At 39.0% G+C, this 15,297-nt stretch overlaps 1 protein-coding gene across 1 annotated transcript in view; it reads right to left on the minus strand.

The window, feature by feature from the left end:
• The window catches only part of VPS35L (VPS35 endosomal protein sorting factor like), a 132,109-nt gene that overhangs the window by 53,546 nt on the left and 63,266 nt on the right, over positions 1 to 15,297 (minus strand). Inside the window, exons 19-20 of the mRNA XM_082670955.1 lie at positions 14,466 to 14,546; positions 3,725 to 3,787 (exon numbers count right to left, since the gene is read on the minus strand). Coding sequence (XP_082527081.1) covers positions 3,725 to 3,787; positions 14,466 to 14,546 — 144 coding nt within the window. The remainder of the gene's footprint in view (positions 1 to 3,724; positions 3,788 to 14,465; positions 14,547 to 15,297) is intronic.

Consider the following 15,297-nt stretch of genomic DNA (forward strand, 5'->3'; position numbering starts at 1 on the left):
TTGAAAAGATAAACAAAATTGATAAACCTTTAGCCAGACTCATCAAGAAAAAATGGGAGAGGGCCCAAATCAGTAAAAGCAGACATGAAAAAGAAGTTACAACTGATACCACAGAAATACAAAGAACCGTAAGAGACTACTACAAGCAACTATATGCCAACAAAACAGACAATCTAGAAGAAATGGAAAAATTCTTAGAAAGGTACAATCTCCTAAGAGTGAACCAATAAGAAATAGAAAATATAAAACAGACCAATCACAAGTACTAAAACTGATCTGTGATTAAGAAACTCCCAACAAACAAAAGTCCAGGACCAGATGGCTTCACAGGCAAATTCTATCAAACATTTAGAGAGGAGTTAATAAACTATTCCAAAAAATTAACTCATTCTCTGAGGCCACCATCTCCCTGATATCAAAATCAGACAAAGATACCATCAAAAAGAAAATTACAGGCCAATATCACTGATGAACATAGATGCAAAAATCCAACATAATACTGAATACTAGCAAACTGAATCCAACAATACATTAAAAAGATCATACACCATGAACAAATGGGGTCATTATCCCAAGGATGCAAGGATTTTTCAATATCCACAAGTCAATCAGTGTGATACACCACATTAATAAATTGAATAAAAACCACTATGATCATCTCGATAGATGCAGAAAAAGCTTTTGATAAAATTCAACATCCATTTATGATAAAAAACTCTCCAGAAAGTGCATATAGAGGGGACCTACCTCAACATAATAAATGCCATATATGACAAACCCACAGCTCACATCATACTCAATGGCGAAAAGCTGAAAACATTTCCTCTAAGGTCAGGAACAAGACAAGGATGTCCACTCTCACCACTTTTACTCAACATAGTTTTGGAAGTCCTAGCCACAGCAATCAGAGAAGGAAAAGAAACAAAAGGAACCCAAATTGGAAAAGAGAAGTAAAACTGTCACTGTTTGCAGATGACATGATACTATACATAGAAAACCCCAAAGTCACTACTGGAAAACTACTAGAGATTGCTCATCAATGAATTCGGTGAAGTTGCAGGATACAAAATTAATACATAGGGATCTGTTGCGTTTCTATACACTAACAATGAAAGGTCAGAAAGAGAAACTAAGGCAACAATCCCATTTACCATTGCATCAAAAAGAATAAAATGCCTAGGAATAAACTTACCTAAGCAGGCAAAAGACCTGTACTCCAAAAACTTTAAGATGCTGATGAAAGAAATAAAAAATGACACAAACAAATGGAAAGATATATACCATGTTCTTGGATTGGAAGAATCAATGTTGTCAAAACAACTATATTACCCAAGGAAACCTACAGATTCAATGCAATCCCTATGAAATTACCAACTGCATTTTTCACAGAACTAGAAAAAAAAATTTTAATTTGTATGGAAATGCAAAAGACCTGAATATCCAAAGCAATCTTGAGAAAGAAAAATGGAGCTGGAGGAATCAGGCTCCCTGACTTCAGACTATACTACAAAGCTACAGTAATCAAGTCAGTATGGTACTGGCACAAAAACCGAAATACAGATCAATGGAACAGGATAGAAATCCCAGAGATAAACCCACGCACATATGGTCAATTAATCTACAAAAAAGGAGGCAAGGATATACAATGGAAAAAAGACAGTCTCTTCAATAAGTGGTGCTGGGAAAACTGGACAGCTACATGCAAAAGAATGAAATTAGAACATTCTCTAACACCATACACAAAAATAAACTCAAAACAGATTAAAGACCTAAACGTAAGACCAGATACTATAACACTTCGAGAGGAAAACGTAGGTAAGACACTCTTTGACATAAATTGCAACAATATCTTTTTGGATCTGTCTCCTAGAGTAATGGAAATAAAAACAAAAATAAACAAATGGAACCTAATTAAACTTAAAAAGCTTTTGCATAGCAAAGGAAACAATAAACAAAACAAAAAAACAACCTACAGAATGGGAGAAAATATTTGCAAATGATGTGACTAACAAGGAATTAATCTTCAAAATATACAAAACAGCTCATACAGCTCAGTATCAAAAAATCAACCCAATCAAAAAGTAAGCAGAAGATCTAAAACGACATTTCTCCAAAGAACATGTACAGATGGCCAAAAGGCACATGAAAAGATGCTCAACATTGTTAATTATTAGAGAATTGCAAATCAAAACTACAATGATGTATCACCTCATACCCAAAAGAATGGCCATAATCAAAAAGTCTACAAATAATAAACGCTGAAGAGGGTGTGAAGAAAATGGAACCCTCCTACAGTGCTGGTGGGAATGTAAATTGGTACAGACACTATGGAGAAGAGTATGGGGGTTCCTTAAAAAACTAAAAACAAAGCTACCATATGATCCATCAATTCCACTCCTGGGCATATATCCAGAGAAAAACATAATTCGAAAAGATACATGCACCCCAGTGGCAGCACTATCTACAACAGCCAAGATGTGGAAGCAACCTAAGTGTCCACTGACAGATGAATGGATAAATAAGATGTGGTGCGTATGTATATATGTACACACACACACACACACACACACACACACACACAGGAATATTACTCAGCCATAAAAAAGAATGAAATAATGCCATTTGCAACAACGTGGATGGACCTAGAGATTATCATACTAAGTGAAGTAAGCCAGACAGAGAAAGACAAATATCATAGGATATTGCTTGTATGTAAAATCTAAAAAAAGGATACAAATGAACTTATTTACGAAACAGAAATAGACTCACAGACATAGAAACTTATGGTTACCAAAGGAGAGTAGGTGAGAGGGATAAATTAGGAGTTTGGGATTAAAATATACACACTACTATATATAAAATACATAACCAACAAGGACCTACTGTATAGCACAGGGAACTATACTCAGTATCTTGTAATAACCTATAATGGAAGAGAATGTAAAAAAAGGATATATATTTATATATACGTATAACTGAATCATCTTACTGTATACCCGAAACTAACACAACATTGTAAATCAACTATATTTCAATAAAAATTAAAGAAAAAAAAAAGTTCTAGCACAGTGCTTGGGGCGTGGCAAAAGTTCAATAAATAACAGCCTTTATCATTAAATAAACAAAAGCTTACAGTCTGTGAGAGTACTGGAAATGGAAGCAGGAAGAGGGAAAAGGAAAGTTGAGGGCAGGGCAGAGAGTGTTACTACACAGAGAATCACCTAGATTGGTATGTGACCAGGGCACTGCAGCAAATGAGAAGGGTGTCACAGGCTATTTTAAATTTTTGAGGGAAATGTAATAAATCTCAACTCTGTCAGACACTGAGACAACTATTAGCTTGATGTATATCATAGTTTCAACATTAGATTATTGTGTGATAAAAAGCAGGTACCATGCAAAAATCAATGAGGAAGAGGATGTCCAATTTGATTCCAAGGTTTGAGAAGTTGTGTGATACCCAGTAGGTGCACATATCCCATAGTAAGTAGTGAATGAAATAAAGACAATATTTTTCTATCAGTCTATGCGTATTATTTTCTCAAGTGCTGCTTAAGTTGTCATGACATATTTAAATTGTTTAAACCTTACTAGTGTTTTTTAATAAAAAACAGAACTGTTAAGTATTTCTCTTGGTCTAGGACACCATGAAAAAATTATTGAGACACTAAAGGAACCTGAGTCAGATACAAATTTCCAAAGATAGTTAAGGAAAGTTACTTACCACTGAAAAAAGAACTGAGAAATCATGGAAGTGTGCAATTACTTTCTTAATTATTGACTGAAGCTGTAAAGCAAAATGAAAAACACATCTTTAATAAAACTTCGATATTTTTAAAAAGGCAACCCTGCCCATAGTTTGCAATCACAGTTACAATAAGGGAAACCTAGATTACACAAGGAACAGGGAATTACTGGGTTACGTTAAACCTAGTCTCAATCTGAGTTTGTCCATCTTACTCTAGTCTTGGAGAAACACCTTGGCCTCAGTCTTCTCTTCTGTAAAATTGGAGAACAAAACAGTATCTCACTCATTGTGAGCACTAAATGGGATGGTTTGCTTACAGTGTTTAGAGCAATGCCTGCCCTTCAAAGCTCTCCATTCAAATCAGGTATGAATATTCAAGAGGTGGGCAAACGTTTTCTATACAGGGCCATACAGTCACCACAACTACTCAACTCTGCTGTTGTAGCTGGAAAGCAGTCATTGACAATGTGCAAACAGAGGGGTGTGGCTGGGTTCCGATAAAACTTTATTCACAACCGGTTGTGGGCTACATGGGCCGTGGTTTACAGATCCCTATTCTAGCCCATGGTGGCCCTGTGTTTTTTGACTGCTTCAGTGGAGAGGCACTGGACTGAGTTTGTCAGTGGGGTCAAAGGCCATGCATTACCCGAGGATGGCGGCACAGACTGTGAGGTCTGTCCTAGGTGGCCATGTACTGATGTCCACCACCCCTCACCCTGACATGCACAGAGTCCTGTTCACAGTGCATTGGCACGGGAGAACCAAGGAGGCACTTTCTCTACATAAAATATAAACCGCGGCCAGGAGCGATGCCTACCCCAACGTCCTGCCTGCGACAGCCACACACAATGGGGTGTCACTCTAGGCCTTGCTTCAGACATTGCAAGGAAAACCAGCCCTATTTGGATCACCAGCAAAACTACTGCCATTGAGAAGCTACCCAGGACTAAAGTCATGTGTCTGACAGGGTCTTGGTGTTCTGGCTGGGTGTCCGGCCTGAGCCTCTGAGGTGGGAGAGCCGAGTTCGGGACATTAGACGACCAGAGACCTCCCGGCTCCACGTAATATCAAAAGGCGAAAGCTCTCCCAGAGATCTCCATCTCAACGCTAAGACCCAGCTCCACTCAACGACCAGTAAGCTCCAGTGCTGGACACCCTGCGCCAAACAACTAGCAAGACAGGAACACACCCCACCATTAGCAGACAGGCTGCCTAAAATCACAGTAAGTTCATAGACACCCCAAAACACACCACCAAACGTGGTCCTGCCCACCAGAAAGACAAGATCCAGCCTCATCCACCAGAACACAGGCACCAGTCCCCTCCACAAGGAGGCCTACACAAGCCACTGAACCAACCTTATCCACTGAGGGCAGACACCAAAAACAACAGGAACTATGAACCTGCAGCCTGTGAAAAGGAGACCCCAACAAAGTAAGCTAAGCAAAATGAGAAGACAGAGACACACAGCAGATGAAGGAGCAAGATAAAAACCCACCAGACCAAACAATGAAGAGGAAATAGGCAGTCTACCTGAAAAAGAATACAGAGTAATGATAGTAAAGGTGACCCAAAATCTTGGAAATAGAATCGACAAATACAAGAAAGGTTTAACAAGGACCTAGAAGAACTAAAGAGCAAACAAACAATGATGAAAAACACAATAAATGAAATTAAAAATTCTCTAGAAGGAATCAACAGCAGAATAACTGAGGCAGAAGAACGGATAACTAACCTGGAAGACAAAATAGTGGAAATAACTACCACAGAGCAGAGTAAAGAGAAAAGAATTTAAAGAATTGAGGACAGTCGCAGAGACCTCTGGGACAATATTAAACGCACAACATTCGAATTATAGGGGTCCCAGAAGAAAAAGAGAAAAAGAAAGGGATTGAGAAAATATTTGAAGAGATTATAGTTGAAAACTTCCCTAATATGGAAAAGGAAATAGTTAATCAAGTCCAGGAAGCACAGAGAGTCCCATACAGGATAAATCCAAGGAGAAACATGCCAAAACACATATAATCAAACTATCAAAAATTAAATACAAAGAAAACATTAAAAGCAGCAAGGGAAAAGCAACAAATAATATAAAAGGGAATCCCCATAAGGTTAACAGCTGATATTTCAGCAGAAACTCTGCAAGCCAGAGGGAGTGGCAGGACATATTTAAAGTGATGAAAGGGAAAAACCTACAACCAAGATTACTCTACCCAGCAAGGATCTCAATTCAGATTCGACGCAGAAATTAAAATCTTTACAAACAAGCAAAAGCTAAGAGCATTCAGCACCACCAAACTAGCTTTACAACAAATGCTAAAGGAACTTCTCTAGGCAGGAAACACAAGAGAAGGAAAAGACCTACAATAACAAACCCAAAACAATTAAGAAAATGGTAAAAGGAACATACACATTGATAATTACCTTAAATGTAAATAGATTAAATGCTCTGAGCAAAAGACATAGACTGGCTGAACGCATACAAAAACAAGACCTGTATATATGCTGTCTACAAGAGACCCACTTCAGACCTAGGGACACATACAGACTGAAAGTGAGGGGATGGCAAAAGATATTCCATGCAAAGGGAAATCAAAAGAAAACTGGAGTACCAATTCTCATATCAGACAAAATAGACTTTAAAATAAAGATGATTACAAGAGACAAAGAAGGACACTACATAATGATCAAGGGACCAATCCAAGAAGAAGATGTAACAATTGTAAATATTTATGCACCCAGCATAGGAGCACTTCAATACATAAGGCAAATGCTAACAGCCATAAAAGGGGAAATCAACAGTAACACAATAATAGTAGGGGACTTTAACACCTCACTTTCACCAATGGACAGATCATCCAAAATGAAAATAAATAAGAAAACACAAGCTTTAAATGACACATTAAACAAGATGGACTTGGGCTTCCCTGGTGGTGCAGTGGTTGAGAGTCCACCTGCCGATGCAGGGGACACGAGTTCATGCCCCGGTCCAGGAAGATCCCACATGCCACAGAGCAGCTGGGCCCGTGAGCCATGGCCGCTGCGCCTGTGCATCTGGAGCCTGTGCTCCGCAACGGGAGAGGCCACAACAGTGAGAGGCCCGTGTACCACAAAACAAACAAACAAACAAACAAAAAAACAAGATGGACTTAATTGATATTTATAGGACATTCCATCCAAAAACAACAGAATACACTTTCTTCTCAAGTGCTCATGGAACATTCTCCAGGATAGATCATATCTTGGGTCACAAATCAAGCCTTGGTAAATTTAAGAAAATTTAAATTGTATCAAGTATCTTTTTCAACCACAATGCTATGAGCCTAGATATCAATTACAGGAAAAAAAAACGTAAAAAATACAAACACATGGAGGCTAAACAATACACTACTAAATAACCAAGAGATCACTGAAGAAATCAAAGAGGAAATCAAAAAATATCTAGAAACAAATGAAAATGAAAACACGATGACCCAAAACCTATGGGATGCAGCAAAAGCAGTTCTAAGAGGGAAGCTTATGGCAATACAAACCTACCTCAAGAAGCAAGAAACATCTCAAGTAAACAACCTAACCTTACACCTAAAGCAATTAGAGAAAGAAGAACAAAAAAGCCCCAAAGTTAGCAGAAGGAAAGAAATCATAAAGATCAGATCAGAAATAAATGAAAAAGAAATGAAGGAAACAATAGCAAAGATCAATAAAACTAAAAGCTGGTTCTTTGAGAAGATAAACAAAATTGATAAACCATTAGCCAGACTCATCAAGAAAAAAGGGAGAAGACTCAAATCAACAGAATTAGAAATGAAAAAGGAGAAGTAACAACTGACACTGCAGAAATACAAAGGATCATGAGAGATTACTACAAGCAACTATATGCCAATAAAATGGACAACCTGGAAGAAATGGACAAATTCTTGGAAATGCACAACCTTCCAGGACTGGACCACGAAGAAACAGAAAATACAAACAGACCAATCACAAGCACTGAAATTGAGACTGTGATTAAAAATCTCCCAACAAACAAAAGCCCAGGACCAGATGGATTCACAGGCAAATTCTATCAAAGATTTAGAGAAGAGCTAACAGCTATCCTTCTCAAACTCTTCCAAAATATAGCAGAGGAGGGACACTCCCAAACTCATTCTACGAGGCCACCATCACCCTGATACCAAAACCAGACAAAGATGTCACAAAGGAAGAAAACTACGGACCAATATCACTGTTGAACACAGACGCAGAAATCCTCAACAGAATACCAGCAAACAGAATCCAACAGCACATTAAAAGGATCATACACCATGATCAAGTGGGGTTTATCCCAAGAATGCAAGGATTCTCCAATATATGCAAATTAATCAATGTGATACACCGTATTAACAAATTGAAGGATAAAAACCATATGATAATCTCAATAGATGCAGAAAAAGCTTTTGACAAAACTCAACACCCATTTATGATAAAAACTCTCCAGAAAGTAGGCATAGAGGGAACTTACCTCAACATAATAAAGGCCACATATGACAAACCCACAGCCAACAATGTTCTCGATGGTGAAAAACTGAAACCATTTCCACTAAGATCAGGAACAAGACAAGGTTCCCCACTCTTACCACTATCATTCAACATAGTTTAGGAAGTTGTAGCGACAGCAATCAGATAAGAAAAAGAAATAATAGGAATACAAATCGGAAAAGAAGAAGTAAAACTGTCACTGTTTACAGATGACATGATACTATACATAGAGAATCCTAAAGATGCCACCGGAATCTACTAGAGCTATTCAATGAATTTGGTAAAGTAGCAGGATACAAAATTAATGCAAAGAAATCTCTGGCATTCTTATACACTAATGATGAAAAATGTGAAAGAGAAATTAAGGAAACACTCTCATTTACCACTGCAACAAAAAGAATAAAATACCTAGGAATTGACCTAGCTAAGGAGGCTAAAGACCTGTATGCAGAAAACTATAAGACACTGATGAAAGAAATTAAAGATGATACAAACAGATGGAGAGATATACCATGTTCTTGGATTGGAAAAATCAACATTGTGAAAATGACTCTACTACCCAAAGCAATCTACAGATTCAATGCAATCCCTATCAAACGACAAATGGCATTTTTCACAGAACTTGAACAAAAAAATTTCACAATTTGTATGGAAACACAAAAGACCCGAATAGCCAAAGCAATCTTGAGAAAGAAAAATGGAGCTGGAGGAATCAGGCTCCCTGACTTCAGACTATACTACAAAGCTACAGTAATCAAGACAGTATGGTACTGGCACAAGAACAGAAATATAGATCAATGGAATAGGATAGAAAGCCCAGAGATAAACCCACACACATATGGTCACCTTACCTTTGATAAAGGAGGCAAGAATATACAAAGAAGAAAAGAGAGCCTTTTCAATAAGTGGGGCTGGGAAAACTGCACAGCTACATGTAAAAGAATGAAATTAGAACAATTCCTAACAGCATATAGAAAAATGAATTCAAAATGGATTAAAGACCTAAATGTAAGGCCAGACACTATAAAACCTTTAGCAGAAAACATAAGCAGAACACTCTATGACATAAATCACAGCAAGATCCTTTTTGACCCACTTCTTAGAGAAATGGAAATAAAACCAAAAATAAACAAATGGGACCTAACGAAACTTAAAAGTTTTGCATAGCAAAAGAAACCATAAACAAGGACAACCCTCAGAATGGGAGGAAATATTTGCAAACAAAGCAACTGACAAAGGATTAATCTCCAAAATATGCAAGCAGCTCATGTAGCTCAGTATCAAAAAAACAACCCAATCCAAAAATGGGCAGAAGACCTAAGCAGACATTTCTCCAAAGGAGATATACAAATTGCCAAGAAACACATGAAAGGATGGTCAACATCACTAATCATTAGAGAAATGCAAATCAAAACTACTATGAGGTATCACCTCACACCAGTCAGAATGGCCATCATCAAAAGATCTACAAACAATAAATGCTGAAGAGGGTGTGGAGAAAAGGGAACCCTCCTGCACTGCTGGTGGGAATGTAAATTGATACAGCCACTATGGAGAACAGTATGGAGGTTCCTTAAAAAACTAAAAATAGAACTACCATATGACCCAGCAATCCCACTACTGGGCATATACCAAGAAAACTGCAATTTGAAAAGAGTCATGTACCACCATGTTCACTGCATCACTATTTACAATAGCCAGGACATGGAAGCAACCTAAGTATCCATCGACAGATGAATGGATAAAGAAGATGTGGCGGGCTTCCCTGGTGGCGCAGTGGTTGAGAGTCCACCTGCCGATACAGGGGACATGGGTTCGTGCCCCAGTCCAGGAAGATCCCACATGCCGCGGAGTGGCTGGGCCCATAAGCCATGGCCACTGAGCCAGCACGTCCGGAGCCTGTGCTCCGCAATGAGAGAGGCCACGACAGTGAGAGGCCCACATAACGCAAAAAAAAAAAAAAAAAAAAAGAAGATGTGGCACATATATACAATGGAATATTACTCAGCCATAAAAAGAAACGAAATTGAATTATTTGTAGTGAGGTGGATGGACCCAGAGTCTGTCATACAGAGTGAAGTAAGTCGGAAAGAGAAAAACAAATACCGTATGCTAACACATTTATATGGAATCTAAAAAAAAACAAAAAAGGTTCTGAAGAACCTAGGGGCAGGACAGAAATAAAGATGCAGACGTAGAGAATGGACTTGAGGACACAGGGAGGGGGAAGGGTAAGCTGGAACGAAGTGAGAGAGTGGCATGGGCATATATACACTACCAAATGTAAAGTAGATAGCTAGTGGGAAGCAGCCGCATAGCACAGGGAGGTCAGCTCCGTGCTCTGTGACCACGTAGAGAGGTGGGATAGGGAGGGTGGGAGGGAGACACAAGAGGGAGGGGATATGGGGATATATGTATAGCTGATTCAGTTTGTTATACAGCAGAAACTACCACAACATTGTAAAGCAATTATACTCCAATAAAGATGTTAAAAAAAATAAACCCCTATCCCTGGTTGCTGTCAAGAAAGGAAAATTTACTGACAAGTTCTTTGTTTATACTAAAAACATCACTGTTTAAATCATCTGCAACGGAAGTGGCTCATGGTCCAAAATATAGAATATTAAGAGGTACACACCCCATTTCATAATTACGCAGTTTACTAGGTCAGCAAGCAAAAGGACTTCAAAACGTCATGACAAACAGTGCTCCAAGGCAGAGCATTCAAAGATACTGCAGTACTGTCTGGTTAAAATAGTTCCTGAAACCTTATCCACAGTAACTAATCCCTGTAGAACAGGAAATTTTTTTTTTAATATTTAAAGTACACTTACAAATAATGCCTTTCCTGGTTTTAAAAGATGTATTTTTTCCCTTCAACGTTTCATTATGAAATGCTGAAATGTAAGAAAATTCAATGAATAATAACAAACACCCATTTACTCACCACTTAGATTCTACAAGGGCTAACATTTTGCTATATTTGCTTTACCTCCTCACCTATCCATTGATCCAATGGCAGAACTTTTAAAAATGTGTTGACTGTGTGCTGCCAACTTTTTTACTGTGAAATAATTTCAAACTTGCAGAAACATTGAAAAAACAGTACAGAAAACTCCCATATTCTCTTTACACAAAGTCATCAATTTTTAGTATTTTGCCAAATTTGTTTCATTGTCCTCTCTCTGTAAAAAGACATATTATATTTTTTCTGAACCATGTGAAAGCAGATTGAATGTATCATGTCCTTCACCCCTTACCACTTCATTTGTATTTCCTAAGAATAGTCATATTCTCTGACATTTCTACTCTGTTGTTTATCAAATTCAGGAAAGTTAACACTGGTATAATTTTAATACTTTAATCTATCATTTGTATTCCAATCTTGTCAACTGTCTCAGTACATTCTTTTTTTTTTTTTTTTTTTTGCGGTACGTGGGCCTCTCACTGTCGTGGCCTCTCCCGTTGCGGATCACAGGCTCCGGATGCGCAGGCTCAGTGGCCATGGCTCATGGGCCCAGCTGCTCTGCAGTAGTTGTGGCACGTGGGTTTCAGTAGTTGTGGCACATGGGATCTTCCCGGACCGGGGCACGAACCCGTGTCCCCTGCATCGGCAGGCGGACTCTCAACCACTGCGCCACCAGGGAAGCCCTCAGTACATTCTTTACAGCATTATTTTTTCCTCTCTTTAGTACAGGATTCAGTTCAGGATCATGCATTGCATTTTGTTTTCACGTCTGTGCAGTCTGTGTTAATTTGGAAGAGTTCCTTAACCTTCTTTGTCACGATGGCAAAGATTTTTTTTACAAGCCAATTACTTTATAGAATGCTCCTCAATTTGGGCATGACTAATGTTACCTCATGATTAGATTCAGTCATGCATTCTCGACTGGAATGTTACATAGATGATGCTGTGTCTTTCCTGTTTTTCGGGGTTCCATATCTGCAGGCACAAGATAGCCACTTGCTCCTCAATGGTGATAAGGATTTTGATTAGCCTGTCAATGACTGTCCAAATTCTCCACTCCAGAGTCACTATTTTTCCCCTTGCGATTAATGCTCATTCTATGGGAGGAGATACGAAAATGTCCTGCTCCTCATCAAACATTCCCCCCAGATTTAGCATCCATTGATGATTCTTGCCTGAAGACCGATGATTCTTGTCTTCACTGTGACGGCTGCAAATGGTGATTTTTCAACTCTACCATTTCTTCCACATTTCTCAAATGGCACCCCTGCCCACCTTTCCCCTCATCTATTTATTTATTTACCTATTCGTCATAAGGGCCGATTCTTACTCAGTGGATTATAATCCATCACTGTATTTATCTCATTTGATGCTCAAACTGGGAACCTGTGAGAGCCCCTTCCAAGCTGTTCCTGTGCCCATTCCATGTGCCCCCAGCAGTACTTCCTTACTTCCTGGCACAAGAAAATGTTCCAGGCTCACCTTATACCTTCCCTATCCTAGAACTGGAGAAAGCTAATTCTTCACAGATCCCCACAGTTTTATTTTCTTGATGTGGCCCTCACTTAAGACCAAGGACTCACAACCGATATGGGTGGCTGTCTGGAATGCAGGCTGACCCCGGGGCATCTTTTATAAGTTGCTCTTAGATATGACAGAATTACAGTATAGTATAGTTCCCTTGTCACTTAGGAATGGACTGCATTAAAATTATTATGTTACTTAAAGTTTTCAATTAATTGGGTCACTAGCAGTCAAGGCCTTACTGAAAATTCCCCAACTAAAATTCTGCACATCAGTCTTCATATGAGGCCGAGACCTGGACCACCCACAAGGGTATGACCCATCTTCTCTACACACTTTATTTACCCTGCAATATTGACTGAGAGCCTGCTGTGCGTGACTGTGTTCTTTTCATTCCATCTAGAAAAATGTCAGAGAGTTAGTGGCTGCTCAATAAATTGTAATGATGAACCATTTTAATTAGCAAATGGTGAAAATTTCTTAAATGAGTAAAATGTAAGAATTCTAAAATTTATACAAGAATATGTAACTAGGGCTTCCCAGGTGGTGCAGTGGTTGAGAATCCGCCTGCCAATGCAGGGGACACGGGTTCGAGCCCTGGTCCGGGAAGATCCCACATGCCGCAGACCCCACGTGCCACAACTACTGAAACCCGCGCACCTAGAGCCCGTGTTCCACAATAAGAGAAGCCACCGCAATGAGAAGCCCGCGCACCGCAACGAAGAGTAGCCCCCGCCTGCCGCAACTAGAGAAAGCCCACGCGCAGCAACGAAGACCCAACACAGCCAAAACTAACTAACTAACTAAATAAATTTATTTATTTTTAAAAAAAGAATATGTAACTAATTTTCTTATACTAAGTGAGCCCAGAAATCACTTGATCATAGGCAGTAAGTGCCAAAACATCATGTTATTAAATAAAAAATAAAATCTTAATTAGGTCTGAAGTTACTTTATAGTAAGTGATCCTGAGCTGGATTCTGTACTAGAGGGGAAAAAAATCTGCTACTAAGGACACTGAGTCCACTGACAAAACTGGAATATGGACTGTGGAATAGGTAAAAGTAATATATTAACATTAAATTCCCTGATGTTGGTAACTAAACTGTGGTTATAAAGGAGAATGTCCTTGTTCTTAGGAAATACTCACTGAACTCCTTAGAGGCAAAAGTGGCATGATGTATGCAATTTATCCTCAACTGTTTTTTTAAAAATTTACATACGTATGTATGAATATATATGTCTGTGTGTGTGTGTGTGTGTGTGTGTACGCACACAATGATAAAGTAAACATGGAATCTCTCAACAGCTGGTGAATCTGGGTAAAAAATAATGGAAGTTCTCTGAGCTATTCTTTTAACTTTCCAATAAAGTTTGAATTTATTTCCAAATAAAAAGTTAGCTTAACTGAAAAACATAGGCATCTTACTTACTGGTGCCAAGCAACTGTACAGGGCTTTCCACATCACACCTCACTGAACCCTCACAACCATTCTGAGGAGGACTATTATTATCCCCATTTTACAGTGAGAAAACTGAGGCACAACAAGACTAAGTAACTGATTAAAGGGCACATGGCTAAGACATGGCAAAGCTAGGAAACAAACCCAGGATTATCTGACTTTACAGCCTGACCCATGCAACATACCTATTTAATTCAACAGAATAAAATTCCTTACAGTGTGGAAATGAGAAATGAAAATCTGTCACCTGAGGGTAGGAGTCTTCAAATGCACGATCTGGAGTCATGTGCTTGATGACATCGGCCAAAACAGTATTCACCTCTCGTTTCTAAGTGGGGAAAAAAATCAAACCTGTATTTAGACACTGAATGGTAGTCATTGACCATTTTTCTGATAGAAAGAACTAACGTTTTCAGAATATAGCACACACTTTCCAGGAAGCAGTTTCAACTACTCTGCTGAAAATAATGTAAGGGGGGAAATCCCACCCATACCACAGCCCTAAAGATGGCCATGTCTGCACCAAGTCAGGACTAAAACACGGTTCTCAAAGGTTCCTGTCCCAGCTTTCTCTGAGTGCTGGTGAAATCCAACGTGCCACTTGCTGCCTGCCAGTCCCGGGCCCCTCCCCAGGTGCTGCAGAGAGCAGCGAAGCATTGTGGGAAGAGCACAGACTGAACCCTTACAAGCTGGGTGACCCAATGACCACTTCACTTTTGTCAGCTGTATCAGGGGTCAGCCAACCAGCCCAGCACCTATTTTCATACAGTCCAGGCGCCAAGAATGATTTTTACATTCAAACCAAAAGAATAATAATATTTGGTGACAACGAAAATTATATGAGACTCAAATTTCAGCATGCATAAATAAGGCTTACTATTTACACAGCCATGCTCACCCCTGTATGGTCTACGGCTGCTTTCATGATACAGTGGCAGAGTTGGGCACTTGTAACAGAGATCATATGGTCCACAAAGCCTCAAATACAGAAAAAAGTGGACTTCTACAGAAAAAGTGTGCTGAGCCCTGGTCTATATAACTGGAACAGTGAAACTTCCTGGCAAGGTCACTATGAAGCT

This window comes from Grampus griseus (genome assembly GCF_964374135.1).
Source record: "Grampus griseus genome assembly, chromosome: 14".
Classification (NCBI taxonomy): Eukaryota; Metazoa; Chordata; class Mammalia; order Artiodactyla; family Delphinidae; genus Grampus; species Grampus griseus.